Genomic DNA, 19,953 nt, shown 5'->3' with positions numbered 1-19,953 from the left:
ATCCGGAGATCCAAGAGCAAATTCGAAACAGAGGATGGGAAGTTCTGACCAACCCTGAGACAAAGGTTGGGAAAAATATGGTTCAGGAATTCTACTCAAATCTGTGGCTGACAGATAAGCAGAGAATGACTGGAACCGCTTTTCATACCTACAGAACCATGGTCAGAGGGAGAATTATTTACTTCCATCTGGATAAAATAAGAGAGGTCTTCAAATTACCTCAACTACAAGATGATCCTGAATCCTTTAATAGGAGAATGGTGAGAGTAGATAAGGGGTTGGATCAAGTTCTAGAGGACATATGCCTCCCTGGAACCAAGTGGATGACCAATTCAAAAGGTGTCCCAAACCAACTCAAGAGGGGAGATCTCAAACCAGTTGCAAGAGGCTGGTTGGACTTCATAGGGCATTCTATCTTGCCCACTAGTAACCGTTCTGAGGTTACTATCAAGAGAGCAGTGATGATTCATTGTATTATGCTGGGAAAAGAAGTGGAGATTCATCATCTGATTGCTTGTGAGATTTACACAATTGCAAACAAGAACTCCACTGAAGCTAAACTGGCTTACCCAAGCTTAATCTCTTTGCTATGTAAAGATGCTGGGGTGAGGATGGGAGTAGATGAATTCATCCCAATTGAGCACCCAATCACCAAGAGGTCAATGGAAGGACAAATGCAAGATAACTCTATCAAAAAGAGGGCGCAGGAGTTCCTCCCTGAACTTCCTGAAATTGACTACTGGACTCGTCTAGAAGCATCTGTTGCCAAGCTGCAAGAAGCTATGGAACAAATTAAGAAAGAACAGCAGAATCAAAACTGCATGCTCTGCAAATTGCTGAAGGAACAAGAGAAGCAGGGGCGTGAGCTACAGGAGTTGAAGCGCCAAAAGCTCTCCCTTGAAGGGTCAAATACCCCACAAGTTGAGGGAGCATCCACTTCTCAAAATCAAGGTTGTTGAGTCCTAACTCTGTGATAACCTCTATCATTAGGAGTCTATTTAAATTTTTGTTTTCTATTACTATTAGTCTTATCTTATATCTATTTTTGAGTCTTGTTCTTAATTCATGATTAATAAAATTTAAGGTTCATGTCTTAAAGCTATGAATGTTTTATGAATCCATCACCTCTCTTAAATGAAAAATGCTTTAATCACAAAAGAACAAGAAGTACAGGATTTCGAATTCATCTTTGAAACTAGTTGAATTAGTTTGATGTGGTGACAATACTATTTGTTTTCTGAATGAATGCTTGAACAGTGCATATGTCTTTTGAATTTGTTGTTTTAAGAATGTTAAAATTGTTGGCTCTTGAAAGAATGATGGAAAAGGAGAAATGTTATTGAGGATCTGAAAAATCATCAAATTGATTCTTGAAGCAAGAAAAAGCAGTGAATACAAAAAAAACGAAAAAAAGAAAAAAATATAATAATAAAGTTGTGATCTAAGGAAAAAAGAGTGTGCTTAAGAACCCTGGACACCTCTAATTGGGGACTTTAGTAAAGCTGAGTCACAATCTGAAAAGGTTCACCCAAGTATGTGTCTGTGGCATATATGTATCCGGTGGTAATACTGGAAGACAGAGTGCTTTGGGCCACAGCCAAGACTCATAAAGTAGCTAGGTTCAAGAATCATCATACTTAACTAGGAGAATCAATAACACTATCTGAGTTCTGAGTTCCTATAGATGCCAATCATTCTGAACTTCAAAGAATAAAGTGAGATGCCAAAACTGTTCAGAAGCAAAAGCTACTAGTCCCGCTCATCTAATTGGAGCTAAGTTTCTTTGATATTTTGGAGTCTATAGTATATTCTCTTCTTTTTATTCTATTTTGATTTTCAGTTGCTTGGGGACAAGCAACAATTTAAGTTTGGTGTTGTGATGAGCAGATAATTTATACGCTTTTTAGCATTGTTTTTAGTATGTTTTTAGTATATTTTAGTTAGTTTTTATTACATTTTTATTAGTTTTTAGTTAAAATTCACTTTTCTGGGCTTTACTATGAGTTTGTGTGTTTTTCTATGGTTTCAGGTATTTTCTGGTTGAAATTGAGGGACCTGAGCAAAAATTTGATTCAGAGGCTGAAAAGGACTGCAGATGCTGTTGGATTCTGACCTCCCTGCACTCGAAGTGGATTTTCTGGAGCTACAGAAGTCCAATTGACGCGCTCTTAATTGAGTTGGAAAGTAGACATCCTGGGCTTTCCAGCAATGCATAATAGTCCATACTTTGCCCGATATTTGATGGCCCAAACCAGTGTTACAAATCGGCTTCAGAATATCCGGCGTTTAATGCCGGAACTGGCACAAAAATTGGAGTTAAACGCCCAAACTGGCATAAAAGCTGGCATTTAACTCCAGAAAAAGTCTCTACACATGAAAGCTTCAATGCTCAGCCCAAGCACACACCAAGTGGACCCCGGAAGTGGATTTTTACGTCATTTACTCATTTCTGTATACCCTAGGTTACTAGTTCACTATTAATAGGATCTTTTGACATTGTATCTTCACCTTATGACACTTTACACGTTTCTCATTGTATCTTCTACGGCATGAGTCTCTAAACCCCATGGTTGGGGGTGAGGAGCTCTGCTGTGTCTTGATGGATTAATGCAATTACTACTATTTTTCATTCAATCATGCTTGCTTCCATTCTAAGATATCACTTGTTCCTAAACCTGATGAATGTGATGATCCGTGACACTCATCATCATTCTCAACTATGAACGTGTGCCTGACAACCACATCCGTTCTACCTTAGATTGAGTAGATATCTCTTGGATTCCTTAATCAGAATCTTCGTGGTATAAGCTAGAATTGATGGCGGCATTCAAGAGAATCCGGAAGGTCTAAACCTTGTCTGTGGTATTCTGAGTAGGATTCAAGGATTGAATGACTGTGATGAGCTTCAAACTCCTGAGGGCTGGGCGTTAGTGACAGACGCAAAAGAATCACTAGATTCTATTCCAATCCGATTGAGAACCGACAGATGATTAGCCGTGCTGTGACAGAGCGCGTTGAACATTTTCACTGAGAGGATGGGAGGTAGCCATTGACAACGGTGAAACCCTACATACATCTTGCCATGGAAGGAGCCTAGCGTGCTTGAAGAAGAAGACAGTAGGAAAGCAGAGGTTCAGAAGATAGAGCATCTCCAAAACCTCAACCTGTTCCCCATTACTGCAAAACAAGTACTTATTTCATGTTCTTTTGCTTTTTACAATCAACCCTGATAATTATTGATATCCTGACTAAGAGTTACAAGATAACCATAGCTTGCTTCAAGCCGACAATCTCCGTGGGATCGACCCTTACTCACGTAAGGTATTACTTGGACGACCCAGTGCACTTGCTGTTTAGTTGTGCGGGATTGCAAAAGTGTGATTGCAATTTTGTGCACCACTCTCCATGCTCATTCTTCATTGTAGTGACTCCAAACTTCTTGGGCACCACTTGTACTGGGCTCACCCATTCGCTGTCTGAGATGGGGTAGATAATATCTGCCTCTAATAATCTGGTCACTTCCTTCTTGACAACCTCTAAGATAGTGGGGTTCAGTCTTCTTTGGGGTTGATGAATGGGTCTTGCTCATTCTTCTAAAAATATTCTATGCTCACAAACTTGAGGGTCGATGCCTACAATGTCTGCCAAACTCCACCCAATTGCTTTCTTGTGCCTCCTCAGCACACTAAGTAACTGCTCTTCCTATTCAGAAGTGAGGTCCCGTGCAATGATAAATGAAAACTTCTGCTTGTCCTCGAGGTAAGCATATTTGAGGTGTGGAGGGAGGGGTTTCAATTCTAACTTCTGTTCATGGTCAGGCTCTGGTTTGTCTGGAGCTGGTGGCAGTGGTAGAGTACTTTCATTGTCCTCAGAATTTCCAACACCCGGACCTTGTCCTATGTACTTCTTTTCAAACTCCTCCTGGTGAACTTCAGCTATGGTCTCATCTATGATGTCACACTGGAAGATAGAATGATCTTCTGGAGGATGCTTCATAACTCCATTCAGATTGAAGCTTACCACTCGGCAGTCTATTTCAAAAGAGTATGTTCCTGCAAAAGCATCTAATTTGAACTTCGAGGTCTTCAAGAAAGGTCTTCCGAGTAGGATTGATGATGGCTTCTCCGAGTCATTTTGGGGCATCTCCAGGATGTAAAAATCAATGGGGAAAGTGAGACCTTTAATACCCACTAATACATCTTCAGTAACTCCAGTCACTGTAATAATACTTTTATCTGCTAATACAAAACGAGTTGCCGACCTTTTTAAGGGAGGGAGCCTCAAAACATCATATACAGATAAAGGCATTATACTAACACATGCTCCTAAATCACACATGCAGTCAGAAAATATCACACCTCCAATGGTACAGTTAACCATGCATGGACTTGGGTCACTACATTTTTCAGGTATATATCCCATTAAAGCAGATATAGAACTACCTAAAGGAATAGTTTCTAATTCATTAATTTTGTCTTTATGTATGCATAAATCCTTTAGAAACTTTGCGTATTTAGGTACCTGTTGAATAACATCAAAAAGGGGAACAGTTACCTCAACCTTTTTGAATATTTCTACCATTTTGGGATTAAATTCCAACTGCTTCCTGGGCTTCCTTGTAAGTTGTGGAAATGGAATAGGAATGGCAGTTTCTACAGTGTCTGCGCCTTTTGGTGCTTCTTCCTGTAATTTAGCGTCTTCTTCCTCAGCCATGTCCTGTATATCCTTTTCTTCCTCAATATCTTCTAATTCCACTACCTCTTCAGCTAAGGCGTGTTCAGGTGGGTTTGGCTCTTCCTGATTCCTCTCTTGCAATGTGGTTCCAGACCTTAGGGTGATGACATTTATGCCACCCTTTGGATTGGGTAATGATTGAGAGGGGAGTCCACCAGAGCTTGAGGACTGGTTGTTGGAGTTGTTCATTGATCCAATCTGTGAGACAAGGGCTTGCAAAGTAGAAGTCAGACCATTTAGAGTAGTAGTAAAGTTGTTTTCCATGGCCTGTTGTCTCTGATCAATAGATTGTAGTAACTCATCATTAGGAGATGAAGAGGGATAAGTGATCTGAAAGGTCTGCTGAGATGCTTGAGGCTGTCTTAGATGAGGTGCTCTATAGGCCTGATTCTGATTCTGCTACCTAAACTTGTTATTGTTATTCCACCTCTGATTTCCATTGTTATCTCTGCCTCCTCTGTTATGATTGTCCCTCCAACCCTGGTTAGAATTATCTCTCCAGCCTTGGTTAGAGTTATCCTGCCATCCATGGTTATAGCTGCCACCTTGATTGTACCCTTGATTGGGGCGGTCATAGAAATTATGAGTGACTGCTACAATGTGATCTTCCGGTTGGAGTTGTGGACACTCATCAGTGTAATGACTATAATCTGCACAGATTCCATATACTCTTTGTGGAACCAACTGCTGGCTGTGCTGTGGTGGAGAAGGCTGAACTTGCTGAGGATGTTGTTGACTTAGCTGCATCTGCTTCAGCAAGTTAGTCATTTCACATAAGCTCTGAGCTATAGCAACAGTCTCTTTGCTAGTGGATACCTCTACAACAGCTCTTGACCGACTTTGTTTCTTCCTGTGATTCCTAGTAGATTCGGCTAAGTCACTGATCAATTGCCATGCTTCTTCCGTAGTCTTGTACTTTTTCATAGACTCATTGCTAGCACCTTCCAATGTGGTCCTATCTTGAGATTTTATGCCTTGTGTAAAGTAGTCGAGTAACACTATCTTGTCAATCATATGGTATGGACATGCTTCTAGAAGATTATTGAAGCATTCCAAGTATTCATAGAGGGTCTCAGATTCATCCTGAACGATCATGGACATGTCTTTCCTCAGTTTATCGGCAACTTTAGCTGGAGAGAATTTCTCCAGAAATTCTCTTCTAAGTGTATCCCAGTTGGAAACAGTTGTTCCGGGTTGAGTGTAGTACCACTCTCTTGCCTTTCCCTCAAGAGAGAATGGGAAGGCTTTTAACAGAATGGAGATTTTATCAGTGCCATCACGCTTAACAGTAGAATAGGCAGTCTGAAAATCCCTAAGGTGCTTGATAGGCTCTTGAGCAAGTAAGCCATGAAACTTGGGCATCAAGTTGAGTAGCGAAGATTTTATTTTGAAATCCACAGCCACTGTTGGGTGGTGTGCTTGAAATGGTTGTAGTGTAAAATCAGGGGTTCCTTCCTCCTGGATAGTGACTCTCCTGGGTGCTGCCATGTCACCTGCACGTAAATCAACTGGATCAGTAGAGAGGGAGCTTGTTTCTTCCTTAGATGACGTTTCAGGTTCGTCCTCAGAGAGGACTCACCGACACCGAGCTTGCTTTATACGTAAAATAGTTCTTTCAATCTCAGGGTCAAATGCTGGCAAGCTTGGACAGGAAGTGAACGCGTCATTTAACGAAAGAAGCATACAGCTCATGGTAACAAAATAAAAAGAAAAATTGCAATTAAATAAAAGCCAATCAATAAATTAGCACACTGTTGTAACTCCCCGGCAACGGCGCCAAAAATTGACATGGCAGAAATTGGCGAGTTAAGAATTTATTAATAGAAATACATTGCTAATACAGTCCTTAACCAGCCGAAAATCCGCTTATCAATTTAAAAGGGGTTGTCATAATATTGAAATTAAAATACTGGGAGTATGAATCCCAGGTCGTCTCCCAACGAGTTGCAGAAAAATGTGCTATTTTATCAATCAGGTATTTTCAAAAATGGTTGAGTTGATAAACAGAAAATTAAATTAGAGAATTTAATTAATCTTAAATAAAAGCCTTGACTGGGAGTAGATTAGTTGGAAGCCCTATTCTTGTTGAAGTACTCTCAAGATTAATTAATAATTGGAAGTAGCTCTACTTAGTTATCCCTTACTAGGTAAAGGAAAGTCAAGCAAGTTGGAAAGCTGTTTCTAGTCACAAGTCCTAGTCCTCTCTCTTGGGAAGGACTAGTGTAATGATTAGAGGGTGATCCAACAAATAACCCAATTATAATTTCTCTCTTGAGTGATTCAACTTAAGGGTTCCTTTTAATCATCTCCCAATCAAGTTATGGAACTACTCACTCATCATAATTATAAATTTCACAAAATTAATGGGAAAAATAAAAGAAGACATGATGAATAATAATGAAAGGGATTAATTGAAAATAAAAATAGTCTATATTAATAACTTGTGAAAATAATCCAATGTCAACTCTGGGGGGGATTAAGAATATGGAAGAATAAATGGAAAGTAAATAACAGAATATAATAACTGGTACCGGAGGTAGACTCTTCTCAAAAGCTAAAGCCAAAACCTTCAAAATCCTAACTATGAATGTTCAAGTGAGTAAAACCTAGGGGATGAGCAATTTCAGATCTAGAAACTAAAAATTATGCGAAATGAATGTTGTTCTCTGTCTCTGCATGTTCCCTGGCTCTAATCTGTGTTTCTGGGCCGAAAACTGGGTTGAAATCCGGCCCAGAAACTCTGCCAGCGATTTCTGAAATTTTGCAGATCACGCACGTCACGCAGCCGCGTCATCCACGCGTTCGCGTCACTCGGCGTTTCTTGTACCACGCGTGCGCGTCGTCCACGCATTCCTGTCGTTCATGCAGCTTCCAATCTATGCGGTTGCGTCAGGCATGCGAGCGCGTCACTGTTATTTCTTCTATCTCGCATGGTCGCGTTAGCCATGCGACTGCGTGACTTCTCGCTGGTTATCTCATCAATTCTTTGTGATCCTTCCATTTTTGCATGCTCCCTTTCCAATCTCCACTTTATTCATGCCCTATAAAGCCTGAAATACTTAACATACAGATCACGGCATCGAATGGAATAAAGGAGAATTAAAATACCTAATTAAAAGTCTCTAGGAAGTAAGTTTTCAATCATGTAATAATTTTAGGAAGGAAATATAAATGTATGCTAATTATATGAATAAGTGGGTAAAGATCATGATAAAACCACACAATTAAACACATTATAAACCATAAAATAGTGGTTTATCAACCACCGTGTGTTTGGCGGCCTCTCTTCTTACGACCTTAGCTTCTTCCTTGTTCCCTGGCAGCTTTCCTTCCTCAAGAATCACTGGATCGGATCGATCCAGGAGGAAGATGTCTCTTAGCACCGAGCCGAGCATAGGGCCACCGATGGCTCCTTTATCAAGCCTTGGATGAGAGACCGGTTCCCTGATCCGGTCTTAGTGCTCGCCAAATTTGATAGGATGTCCGCTTTGGCGTTTCTTTCCCTATGTACATGCTGGACAATCACCTCCTCAAAGTCCTCACACAATTTTTTGGTTCTTTCTAAGTACTTTTGTAGCAGCGGGTCCCAAGCCTGGTATATCCCGTTCACCTGGGCCATCACGACTTGAGAGTCGCTGTTGACTTCGAGCTTTTCCACTCCGACTTCCTTTGCTAGTATCAAGCCGCTAATCATAGCTTTGTACTCCACCTGGTTATTGGAGAACGAAAACTCAAATTTAATGGATTGGTCATAAGTCACTCCTTCTGAGCTCTCTAATATAATCCCGGCTCCAGCGAACGCTTGGTTGGATGCTCTGTTGACATGGAGCTTCCATCGTGTGTTCAGGCCCTCAGAAAGTTAGCTAGCAACTTCTACCAAAGGCTACATTCACATCCTCCAAAATTTTATTCTGCTTGTAGACAGTTTACTTACTTCATTTTGATTACTACTTATGGCTGCTACAGCTGTGAATCTAACACTCTTGTGCAGATTTTTTAATTTTCCATCCTTGTTGACAAAAGGAAAAAAAAAAGAAAAAAAGAAAAGAAAAGAGATCTTTAAAGCCTTTGATGTTTAATGTTTATGCTATGCGGTTATCTCCTGAAATAATCTTTGCATGATAGGCATTATGTGTTCTTTGTTAATCTACTGTGGCATCTTTTGCATAATGGTGCTTGTGTTAAATGATCATATGTTTTGCATTATTGTTGCCGTGTTATATTGCTTTGGTATTGGTTGTTTGTTTGCTTTAAGTTATTTTTATTTCAAGAAGTAGCCCATGACTAAGGGAGAAAAATGCTAAAATTAAGGGGAGCACTAACACATTTCGGATGATCATCAAAGGGAAGTGTTCTAACTCTGTCTGTAGATCAAATTTTAATTTTACTCATCCTCTTTTATTATGTTTGTCATCAAGGAGGAGATTGTTGAGTTAAATTTGATTTTGGGTTTTACATATATGATGACAAACATTATTTGGGTTGAAAGCCCAAGTCTGTTTAATGAGTGTGTGCTAGTGATGCAGGCCCATTTGCTTACTCCTTAGCCCAAGTTAATGTTGCTTCAGCAACTTCAAGTGTTACAACTCCAATGTTTCAACCCATTACACGTTAATGAAGAAACAAATCAGAATCGATGAGTCAAGAGAGAGAGATCTGAATGTTCATGGTTTGAACACATGTAGAAAAATGTAAAGTAATATTTGTCAATATTATGTGACAGCTGTGGCTCTAGCAAAGCAACAAGACACAAGGACAATTTCACTACACCAAGGACATCAGTAAAGCAAATTTCAGATAGTGGGAGAGTGGTGCACGTGTACGCAAACCCTACACGATTTTGTACAGCAGTAGTACCAGCAAGTGCACTGTGTCATCCATGTAATACCTGAGCGAGTTAGGATTGATCCAACGAGGATTGTGGCTTGAAGCAAGCTATGGTTGTCTTGCAGGTCTTAGTCAAGCAAAATCAGAAGATCATTGGATGTAATATTCTATAAATAATAGGAATAGAGTTGAGAGTCGGAGTTGCTTTGTCTTTCTGAAGTAACTCTTGTACTACTGTCTTCTTTGCTTGTGAATGATCTTCTTCTGTGGCAGGCTGTAAGTGATCAAATCCATTGTCTGTGGTCATTGATCTCCTCTGCTATGGAATGAACACTATTGGCCGTGGCCATTGGCCGGGGTTATTCAATTTGACGAAGGGTGAAGCGTTTAGTAAGTCATTCTCTGAGCGATCCTACTCAAAACGTCACAGACAAGGTCGAATCTTCCGGATCGGAGAATGCTACTTCTTGGGATTCTAGCCTATACCACGGAGACCCTAATCTCACCGGAGATCAGCTAAACTAGTGTCTCAATAGCTGTTGGCTCATGCTTTTCTTCCAGGTACTCACACGAACCCAAGTAGACGCGGGTGTTTGTCAGGTACGTTCATCTTAATGTGATGAACAGAGCCAATTTGTCAGATATTCCTGTTCACCACGATGAAGATCGGGATATACATCTTAGAGATAAATCAAACAGTGATCGAAGAAGAAACAATAGTACTTTTATTAATTCATAGGACTCAACAGGGCTCCTCCCCTCAATCTAGGAGGTTTAGAAACTCATACTGAAAGTAAAAACAATGGTAAAATGTGTATGTGGCTGAATGATGATCCTAAAAGCTGATTTAATGCCTGAATTACATAAACATAAATCCTTAAATACTAAACAGATGACTAGTAAGAGTAAAATAGTTTATTTAGTGCTAAAATTCACTTTTGGTGCCCACTTGGTGAGTGTTTGGGTTGAGCTTTGATGAAATCCATGTGCATTGAGGTCTCTTGGGCATGGAACGCCAGCTAGGGAGTCCTCTTTGGGCATTTTTACATTGGTCTCTGCTCTTTGGGCGTTAGACGCCAGGAAGGGGCAGGAAGCTGGCGTTGGATGCCATTTTGGGCCTTCTAATCCGAAGCAAAGTATAGACTATTATATATTGCTGAAAAGTTCTGAAAGTCAGATTTCGATAGCCGTTGATAGCGCTCCATTTGGACTTCTGTAGCTCCATAAAAGCTCTTTCGAATACAGGCAGGTCAGATTTGGACAGCATCTGCAGTGCTTTCTTTGTCTCTGAATCAGATTTCTGCTCCAGCTCCTTAATTTCAGCTAGAAATAACCTGAAATAGCCCAAAAACACAAAAAACTCATAGTAGAATCCAAAAATGTGAATTTAACACTAAAACCTATAAAAACTTAATAAAAACTAAACAAAAATTAATGAAACCTATATGAAAATGATGTCAAAAAGCGTATAAGATATCAGCTCATCAGAGAGAAAAACAAAATCGTAGAACAATGGACAGCAGCAGTAATGGCTCAAATATGGAAATTCTATGCATGCCAATAAAGATAGCAGATCCAAGGACAACATAGTTGGTGGAGCAACTCCTCAAACAAGCAGAATTAGTGGAGCAGAATGAAAAAGAACATTACATGCTAATGGAGACAGTTTCAACGGACAGGATCAAGAAAAAGAATTAGAAGAGACAACGTTGAAATTTGAAGGGCAAGCTTTATCTATAAAGCTGGCCTCACTTCAATATTTGAAAGCAAGGAAAATAGAGTGATATAAGAGCATCATCTCAAAACACTTGAGCTGAAATAATTTTTCTTCAATTTGGGCTTCATTTTAGATTTTCTTTGCTATGGCTATCTAATGTCATCTTTCTGTATTTAAGAAAAAGGCTTATGAATAAAAGTTGAAAAAGTCATGAGAGAAGAGGCAAGAGATATGCATGAAAAAAGGCCAAAAAAATATTTCTATGTAATTTGATTTTGTTGAACTAAGGTTTAGTTCTCCTTACCAAGTTGGGATAGCACTTAGTGGTAGATTGAATCTACGGTTCTCCTTGCCAAATTGGGATAGCACTTGGTGTTTCTGAATCTGGCTAGATTCTCCTTCCAAGTTAGGACAGCACTTGGATTGCTAGGTTTTGGAGTAGAAAGCTTAGTGGAAGATATTAGATGAATTAAGTTGTAATTCATTAGTATTGGAGTTTGTAATATCTGTTTGATTATAGTGAAAATTCTACCACTACAACAAAACAGCATTTTGGCGACGGTTTTTTTTAATGCTTGGCGACGGTTTTAACCGTCACTAAATAGTTTTGCGACGGTAAAAAAAAGCGTCACAGATTTGAGCGTCGCCAGTTGACATAGTGACGGTTTTGGACCACCGTTGGTAAGAAGTGTCGCTAAATTGTTTGTGACGGTTTTTGAAGTATAAAACCGTCACTAATCTGTAACACTTGTAAAGTTGCTTTTTAGGCTGCATTTCGCGACGTTTTAAAACTGTCGTTAAATTACTAATTTCTGTGACAGTTTTTCTTTATATTTCATGACTATTTTAAACCGTCACTAAGTTACTAGTTCTTATGACAGTTTTTAGGTATATTTAGTGACAATTTAAACCATCACAATATTTTTAGTGACAGATTTTTTGATTTAAAACCGTCACTAAGTTACTAATTCCTATGGCAGTTTTTTCCAGTATTTAGTGACTGTTTTAAACTGTCATAATCTCTCCAACATCAATGTTTTGTTTTATTAATTATTAAAAAAATTATTTCTATTATAAATAATAATTTATTTGTCTATCAACAAAATAATAAATGGCATTATATTTCAACAAATTTAAACTCAATCTCACAAGTTTTACAAAAATAGAAACAATATATTTCAAAAGTTGAATTCTACAAATTTTACATAGTCATAATCCATAAAATGTAAATTCAAAAAATCCTAACTTAATCGAAACATATAAAGCTAACAATTGTACTTGTAACTTAATCCTCAACTTTTCTCCTCAACTTCACTTCACATTCAACCTCAATAGTATCAAACTTCAACAATTACTTCACAAGTAACTCTTGTCTTCTACAAATGAGAGAATGCAATGATTAGAATGCATTCACGAATAAAGGGACTTGCAATGAAACATGAAATATAGGAAATTAGAAATATCCAAATAAAGATTACCACCAAGACTAATGCGCATTTGAATTTGTTTGAAATACACGGCATAACCCCAAGCTCATAAAAATTTACAATTAAATGAACTTATAAGGTTTTCAGGTTTAGGATTTGGGATAAAGGTGTGGAGATGGAACCATTAACTGATTTAGTATGAAGGGGGGTATATACAGTAATTTTTGGTTTGGAGAAACAGGGAAAACATACCACTGCTATTGATGACATGGAGAGAAATGAGCCAACAAAAACACCTTCAGACAATTTGGCTCCAAATATCTGCAAATCAAGTGGACAATGATGTTTAGAACCCGTCTCTACTCAACCATAAATGCTTAATTATGATTTCACTGTGTCAGAGCTTAATAAAACAGAACAAAGAAGAGCACTAGCTACTAATAACAATTCCTGATCCAAACATGACAAAGATTTCACAGACAGGCCTTAATCAAACCTTTTCACCTCTCAATTCAAAAGGAAACATTGAAGTATTTGATTGCATCATACTAACCCAGTATACTTGGAATCAAGTTCCCAAAAGGAAACTCCAAGATGATCCTAAAACACAATCAATTGCTTCAATGGTATCCAGTCCCTCCGCTGTAAGTTCAATAGCTTCTTCTGCAGTTGACAACATTATTCCGGTTCAGTCCAAAAGCCTTATGGTGAATGATCAATCTTCAGTCACTTCAAATCTGAGCTTGAGAACACAAGAATAAACTATGAAATAATCCAAGAGCAAGAAGTAGTAGTTATAAGCAAAAGATTAAAATATTTGAGGACTTCATCAACAACTAAACTATGCTTGGGTATGTATACAGTTTAAGAGTTGTAACAGTGAGAAATAATAAGAGTTATTATATCTGCTCTATTATTAATATTTTACATAGAAAAATTAACAAAGGAAAAGTAATAAAGAACCGCAGAATTATGAATTAACATTAAATTAATCATTAAGCTCACATCAAGTTTATAGGTGCACCAAACAAAACTACCAAGTTTTACAAGAATGGACATAAGATAGAACAGGCAACAGCAAGGAGTAATTTATGCCAAACCTTCATAAGAATCCTGCCTGCCCCCTGATTTCAATTGAGACTCCTACCCCACAGAAAAACAAATAGATCATCAGTATGGGAGGAAACATTACTCTCATTTAAGAAAGTTCAGTATAATTTCCAGATAAATATTACTCTCATTTCTAGTCATAAAACAAGTCACAATCCAAGAGCCATAATCTTGTAGCTGCAGCACTAGAGGGGAAAAGGAAAAGGAAGTTTCAATGTGAAATTGATCAACTCAATAACTGCATAATCCTTTCCCCAACAATTTAATTACATATAAAATTAATAAAAAATTTGGTAACATAAGTTTATTATTCAAAACTATTTTTGATAAAGAAGAAACACATGCATTAAATTTCCTGATCTAAGCATATCAAGATTAATGAAGTTACAACTTCAAGCGGTTACCTCTTTTTTAGTCTCTCCATTAACTGAACCCTCAGTTTCAGTTATTCTCTCTACCAACTCTGGCTCAGAAGCATTTGCATCATTTAGCCTCTGAATCAGCATCCTTATTCCCAAACAACTTGGAAGGAAGCAATGAAGCAACTGCAGCTCTAGCACTTCTTTTTGCAGCCTCAGCTGCCTCAACCTCCTTAGCACTTCTTTTTTAGTCTTGTAAGCTCAATGTCTTTTACACAAGCATATCCTCATTCTCATCATAGTTTTCATTGATTATTGGAAGATCATCATCTACAACTATTCTCGCCAATTTTATATTTGTATTTTCATCTGAAAAAAGAGACTCTAAGTCTTGTGGTGGATAATTATCATTGGATACTGTAATTTCGTCATCTTCACCCATATTATCTCCAGCCATGTTATACAAATCTCTTGGCTTCAAGTGAATTGGTATGCACCATCCTTTTTCTTTCTCATCATCCACATAATATACCATCTGGGCTTCAGAAGCTTTAATATATGCCTCGTCATCTTCATGTTCACCAGTATGTATGAGTCTTGTAAAGTTCACAGATAAAAAACCCAAATTGTCTTTTTTGATTCCTCTAGGACTAGTTGTGTTTGCCCATTGACATTTAAACAAGAGAACTGTAAAGCCATTGTAGAAAAGCTCAATGATGTCTACCAACTTTCCATAATAAGGTACCGCACCAAAGTTCATTCGGGTATCTTTACTACTTGAGTAACTTCTTGTTCCAAATGTACCAAAGACTCCGCTATTCTGAGTTTTTAATCCATTATCCCTTGCTAAAGTTCGAAATCTATATCCGTTAACATCATATGAAGAGAACTTTCTTGCTTGGTCATATGGTCCTTGAGAAAGACTGATAAGAATGTCTTTATCCACATCAGGAAGTTTGTTGAGATTAGTACAAATCTAAAAGCACATTAACATGTTTGTGTTAGTCATAGACATATTGCAAAAATAGAAAATGAAATAAGTGAAATTTCTCTTACATGATTAGAGAACCAATCAACAAATTCTCTATGAACCTTTTTGTCTATCTCAGTAGTATCCCTTGTTCGGCTTCTTAATCTTTTCTTCACAATATCTCTATAATCCCTAAGATAGTTATCAACTGCACGACAATTTGTCAAAACATGCCTATGAGCCTGCCTCTTCTCAATTGGTGATAAAGTAAAATATGTGAAACCAGTATTTGATTTTCCAGGAATTATCATTGAAAGAATAAAAGACGTCCGCTTCATACAAATCCAAGGAGGAGTGTTGTAAGGAATGAGAATAACTGACCAGGTACTAGAATTTGCATTCATACTACGATAGGGATTAATACCATCAGTAGCTAATGCCAAACGTATATTTCGTGGATCCTCTGCGAATGAAGTGTTTTTTAAATCAAACATCTTCCAAGCTTCTGAATCTCTAGGATGCGTCATTACACCATCTTCCTTAGGAGCAACATCATGCCATCTCATGGCCTCGGCTGTCTTTGAAGACAAAAATAACCTTTGCAAACGAGGTTTTAATGGAAAGTAACGAAGAACTTTAGCAGGCACCTTCTTCCTAATATTCCCATCATTTGATTCTTGAATCTCACCACCCTTTGTATCTAGTTTCCATCTAGACTTGTTGCAAACTTTACACATTTCTTTCTCCTTGTCTTCACCCCAATACAGCATGCAATTGTTCGGGCATGCATGTATCTTCTCATAATTCATACCAAGCTTCAAGATAGTTTTCTTTGCTTCATAAAATGAACTCGGAATCTCTGCATGTTCAAATGCATCATGTAAGAGTTCAAATATCATCGACATTGCCTTGTCAGTCATCCCACATATACACTTAATATGATACATCTTCACCAAAAAGGACAATCTTGAATATCTTGTACACCCTTCATACAAAGGTAGTTCTGCATGACTTGCTAATTCTTCAAACTCCGCTGCATCAGCTACATCTGGCATCACTCTTTCAACTCCATCAATGTCTTCATCTGACTCTAATGAGACTTCATTTGCCCAGTGCATATCAGTTCCAAAAGCATCTCCAAGCATGTCATGAATAGAATCTTGATTAAAATCATCAAAAGCATTTGAAGCATCACTATTTGAGACGTTACTACTGGGATCCCCTACCTCAGTCTCTCCGTGATAAAACCAAAGTGTATATTCTTTCGGGAATTGGGTACATATCAAGTGATCATACATCTCACCCTTTGTCACTTTTTTTCTAAAACCGCACTTCAAACAAGGGCATACAGTTGCTTCAGCTAAACTATTTTCGAAGGCAAAATCAATAAACCTCCTAACCCCTCGCTCATACTCTATTGAGTTTCTTGGCTTTGTGATCCATGACTTATCCATTGAACCAATATAAGAATATTCCTTCAAATTTCAAACAAGAGTATATCCTTAATTCTATCTACAATGCAATAAATACTAAACTATGAAAAGTACCATGCAATAAAAATATAGTTTGTGCAGTAGTTAAAATAAATATAAATTAAGAAAAAAACTAACTGAATGTGGCGATGCCGCAAGGAAGCTCCACCTTCTAACTCTCTCACTTCCAACAATACTTATATGAATCTTCTCTCTGCATTCATATAGAAAATTCTACGTGGGCCAGAGATTATTATCAACGAAAGCAAGCAAATACAAGTCAAACCATGATGTGCACAAGGCAAGACCACATATCTACGTCAATCATATTAGATATACATTATTAAAATAGTACAATAAGATATTTTTTTAAAATGATCTATCATTTAGTCTTAAAAAAAATTAAAAAATAAGTAACTTTTCATAAAAAATAAGTAACTTCTTATAAAAATATATATTCAAATTAATTAAATAATATTATTTAAATAAAAAAATTGACTAAAAACTGAAAATTTAAAAAATAAATAGCATTTCTCCTATTATATAAAACAAATATAAAATTGAAATGTGCTTCTGCCACTTGAAATCAAGTCCGAAGTCCAAAAAATACTAAAGACTTACAACCAGTCATCCAAAAAATATTAAACTAAAAAAATACTAAAGACTTACAAACCCAGTTCATAACAACACTTACAGATGAGAGGCTAAAATTTCTTAAGAGCAGATGCAGGTTCAAGGCTTGAGGGTAAACTTGCCAGGCTCGGTGTATTTTGCTTCTAGCTGATCAACTTTGTTAAATTTAAAACCCCTGATTCTCAATACCTCAGGCTCCTTGGAATCCTTATGGTCGACAGTTTCAAGAGTCCAACCTTTGTTCTGAACTGAACCACTTGCATTAACCTATTAAAAAAGAAGAGAAAAAAAAAAACTCGCATTAATCTAAACATTAAATAAAAAACAAGGTCTTCCATGCATGTGTATTAATACTGAACAAGACAAATTTCAAGATTTGATTAATTTGGGGTATGTAAATGAAATAGAAACAATGCAATTATAAGGCAAATGACAATTATAAACAAGTTAAATAACACACAAATAAAATATTTACACTATAAATAAAATATGTATATATTTATTTTATTTTTCATGACAACTGAATTTACGTCATTTGACAACTAAAAAAAAATAATAAATCGGTTTAAAAGGTAAAACCAGCCTAATTTGTTTTAATTATTTTTCATTATATCAAATTTATTTTATGTGTTAATCTTATACAATTTGATTCAAACGATTTAATTTGCATCATATCTACTTAAATTAATTTTTTAATCCAATCTGATTCAAAACTAAGTGTAAACATTTCAAAGCTCCATTATAAAGGCATTGAAGGAGGATCTACAACTCATCATAAAATTGACAAAACATACTTGATAAATGCAATATCTTCTGCACAATCACATGAATCTGAACCACAAGCTCATGAAAAATCACAAAACGACTTTCTAGACTCTATTAAAAGGGCACTGCTTGTTTTTCTCAAGTTTAGCAGACTCTGTGCATTTTTTGGCTGATTAAAATCAAAATCAAAATCAAAATCAGCAATTAACATGTCAAAACAGGGAAATTAAATCTATCCATGTCAAAATGTCAAGATTTTTAACATTTGTTAGACAATTAGTTCTCTCAGCTTTTTAATCAAGTGCATAGAGACAGGACTTGAGGCTGATTTATCTTACAAATCAACATTTTCTATTTAAAAAAGCAAAGAAAGAAATTATTGAAGCTTACCATAACTCCATAAGGATAAAGCACACATACCTAATTGAAGTGAGGAATTAGAGTAAGAATCTTGTAATCCCCTGCGAAACACATCAGAAATGAAATTAAAATCACTCTAAAAGGGGATATTATTACAGTGGAGGAGTGCTACTTGTCGAAGAGAGAGCTTGAAACCTTGAAACAGAGATATTATTACATGCACATCTTCAATATCATCAAAACTAATTATGATCATATCTCTGGTTATTGAAAATCCCTAATGGATTAATATCTTCAATATCTTTTAGGGATTTTCAGATGGCAGTAATTGAATAAGCTAATTATGAAATAAGACTCTGGTTTAATATATCTGGAGTGTGCTACGTGTAGTTAAGGATTAATAAAAGATGCGACTCCCCTAAATTTACTTAAATTGATAACTAGAGCACTTGAAGATGAGATTACGGTATGTCCAAGCAAAACAAGTACACTACATAGCTATGCCCAAGCAAATAGACCCAACACACAGAGATTACGATATGGATAAGCATGCATCCATCACAAAATAAAGTCCTAAATATGGTATATATAGTTAGAAAAGGTGATTGCCTCTTGCATAGCCTCCATCATGTCTCTTATACAACGATTTGATTCTTGATTATTGGTTAACAAGAGAATATCTAAGTATATATTGGGTGAAAATAAAAAATGATCAAGTATTTGATTGACTCAATATATAACTTCAATTTGACTGTGAACAACTACCCATTAGGATAGTATTCAATTTCAAGTTCTGCAAATCACATGCAGCATGGAGTAGATAATTAAATTAAAATAAGAGAAAGTAAAGTAGATTTGGTGTCTTATGTCTATAAAGGTATTTTGATTTGAAGTATTGGTAGCAGTCTAATAGATACCACAAATTCTACCTATGAGTAATCCACAATATAAATTCAGAGCCAACTAAAAGCATTGTTAAATACTCAATTAAAGAGCTAATGATAAGAACATTTTTAATGTCAAATTGTACTACAATAGCAATAGAAATAAGAGAATGCAAAGAAAAAAATAAACAAATTTGGTTGAAGCATTTCATCGAACATGTTGAATATTGTGGTTAAAAGAGAAGAAATGGTTACCGAAAACAGGGGATTAGGGTTTACACTAACAAAAGAGGGAAAGAGAAAGGACAGCGTAGGAGACGGAGACGGAGACGGAGACGGCGAACTCGAACCGCCACGGTGAACGGCGAACTCGAACCGCCACGGTGATGAACGGCGAACGACAAACTAGAAATGCGATGGGAGAACAAGGAACAACGAACTCGAACCGCAATTTTGAACGGCGACGAACTCGAACCGCGATGCGAGAACAGTGAACGGCGGACTCGAACCGCAATAGTGAACTCGAACGGGAATGATTGTTACTTTCTCATCTCTTCTCCTCTCATCTCCATGATTATAGCGGAATGGATTTGTGAATGGGGTTTTGAAAAAACAAAATAAGGGAAAAGAGTGAGACTCAGATAGAAAGATACTAGTACTACAGTGACGGTTACAAATTTATAAATATAAATGTC

The 19,953-nt window shown here is 37.0% G+C and overlaps 1 protein-coding gene across 13 annotated transcripts; it reads right to left on the bottom strand.

Moving 5' to 3' along the window:
* Positions 1 to 12,383: 12,383 nt before the first annotated feature.
* LOC112801622 (uncharacterized) lies at positions 12,384 to 19,953 on the bottom strand. 13 transcript variants are annotated; one of them, XM_025844453.3, is made up of 10 exons: positions 19,514 to 19,953; positions 18,405 to 18,475; positions 17,311 to 17,516; positions 16,755 to 16,830; positions 15,231 to 16,619; positions 14,220 to 15,150; positions 13,806 to 13,848; positions 13,259 to 13,442; positions 12,958 to 13,026; positions 12,384 to 12,654 (listed from the first exon to the last, which is right to left on the bottom strand). In XM_025844453.3, the coding sequence occupies exons 5-6, from the start codon at positions 16,596 to 16,598 to the stop codon at positions 14,446 to 14,448; spliced, it is 2,073 nt and encodes a 690-aa protein (XP_025700238.1). In that variant the 5' UTR covers positions 16,599 to 16,619; positions 16,755 to 16,830; positions 17,311 to 17,516; positions 18,405 to 18,475; positions 19,514 to 19,953; the 3' UTR covers positions 12,384 to 12,654; positions 12,958 to 13,026; positions 13,259 to 13,442; positions 13,806 to 13,848; positions 14,220 to 14,445. The 13 variants fall into 13 exon arrangements, with proteins under 13 accessions (XP_025700238.1, XP_072093382.1, XP_025700235.1 ...); XM_072237281.1 differs by having other exon boundaries at positions 13,259 to 13,368; XM_025844450.3 differs by having other exon boundaries at positions 18,435 to 18,475.

Source organism: Arachis hypogaea, chromosome 5 (genome assembly GCF_003086295.3).
Source record: "Arachis hypogaea cultivar Tifrunner chromosome 5, arahy.Tifrunner.gnm2.J5K5, whole genome shotgun sequence".
Classification (NCBI taxonomy): domain Eukaryota; kingdom Viridiplantae; phylum Streptophyta; class Magnoliopsida; order Fabales; family Fabaceae; genus Arachis; species Arachis hypogaea.
Note: the sequence above shows the minus strand (reverse complement) of the source record. Positions and strands in the feature narration are given on the sequence as shown.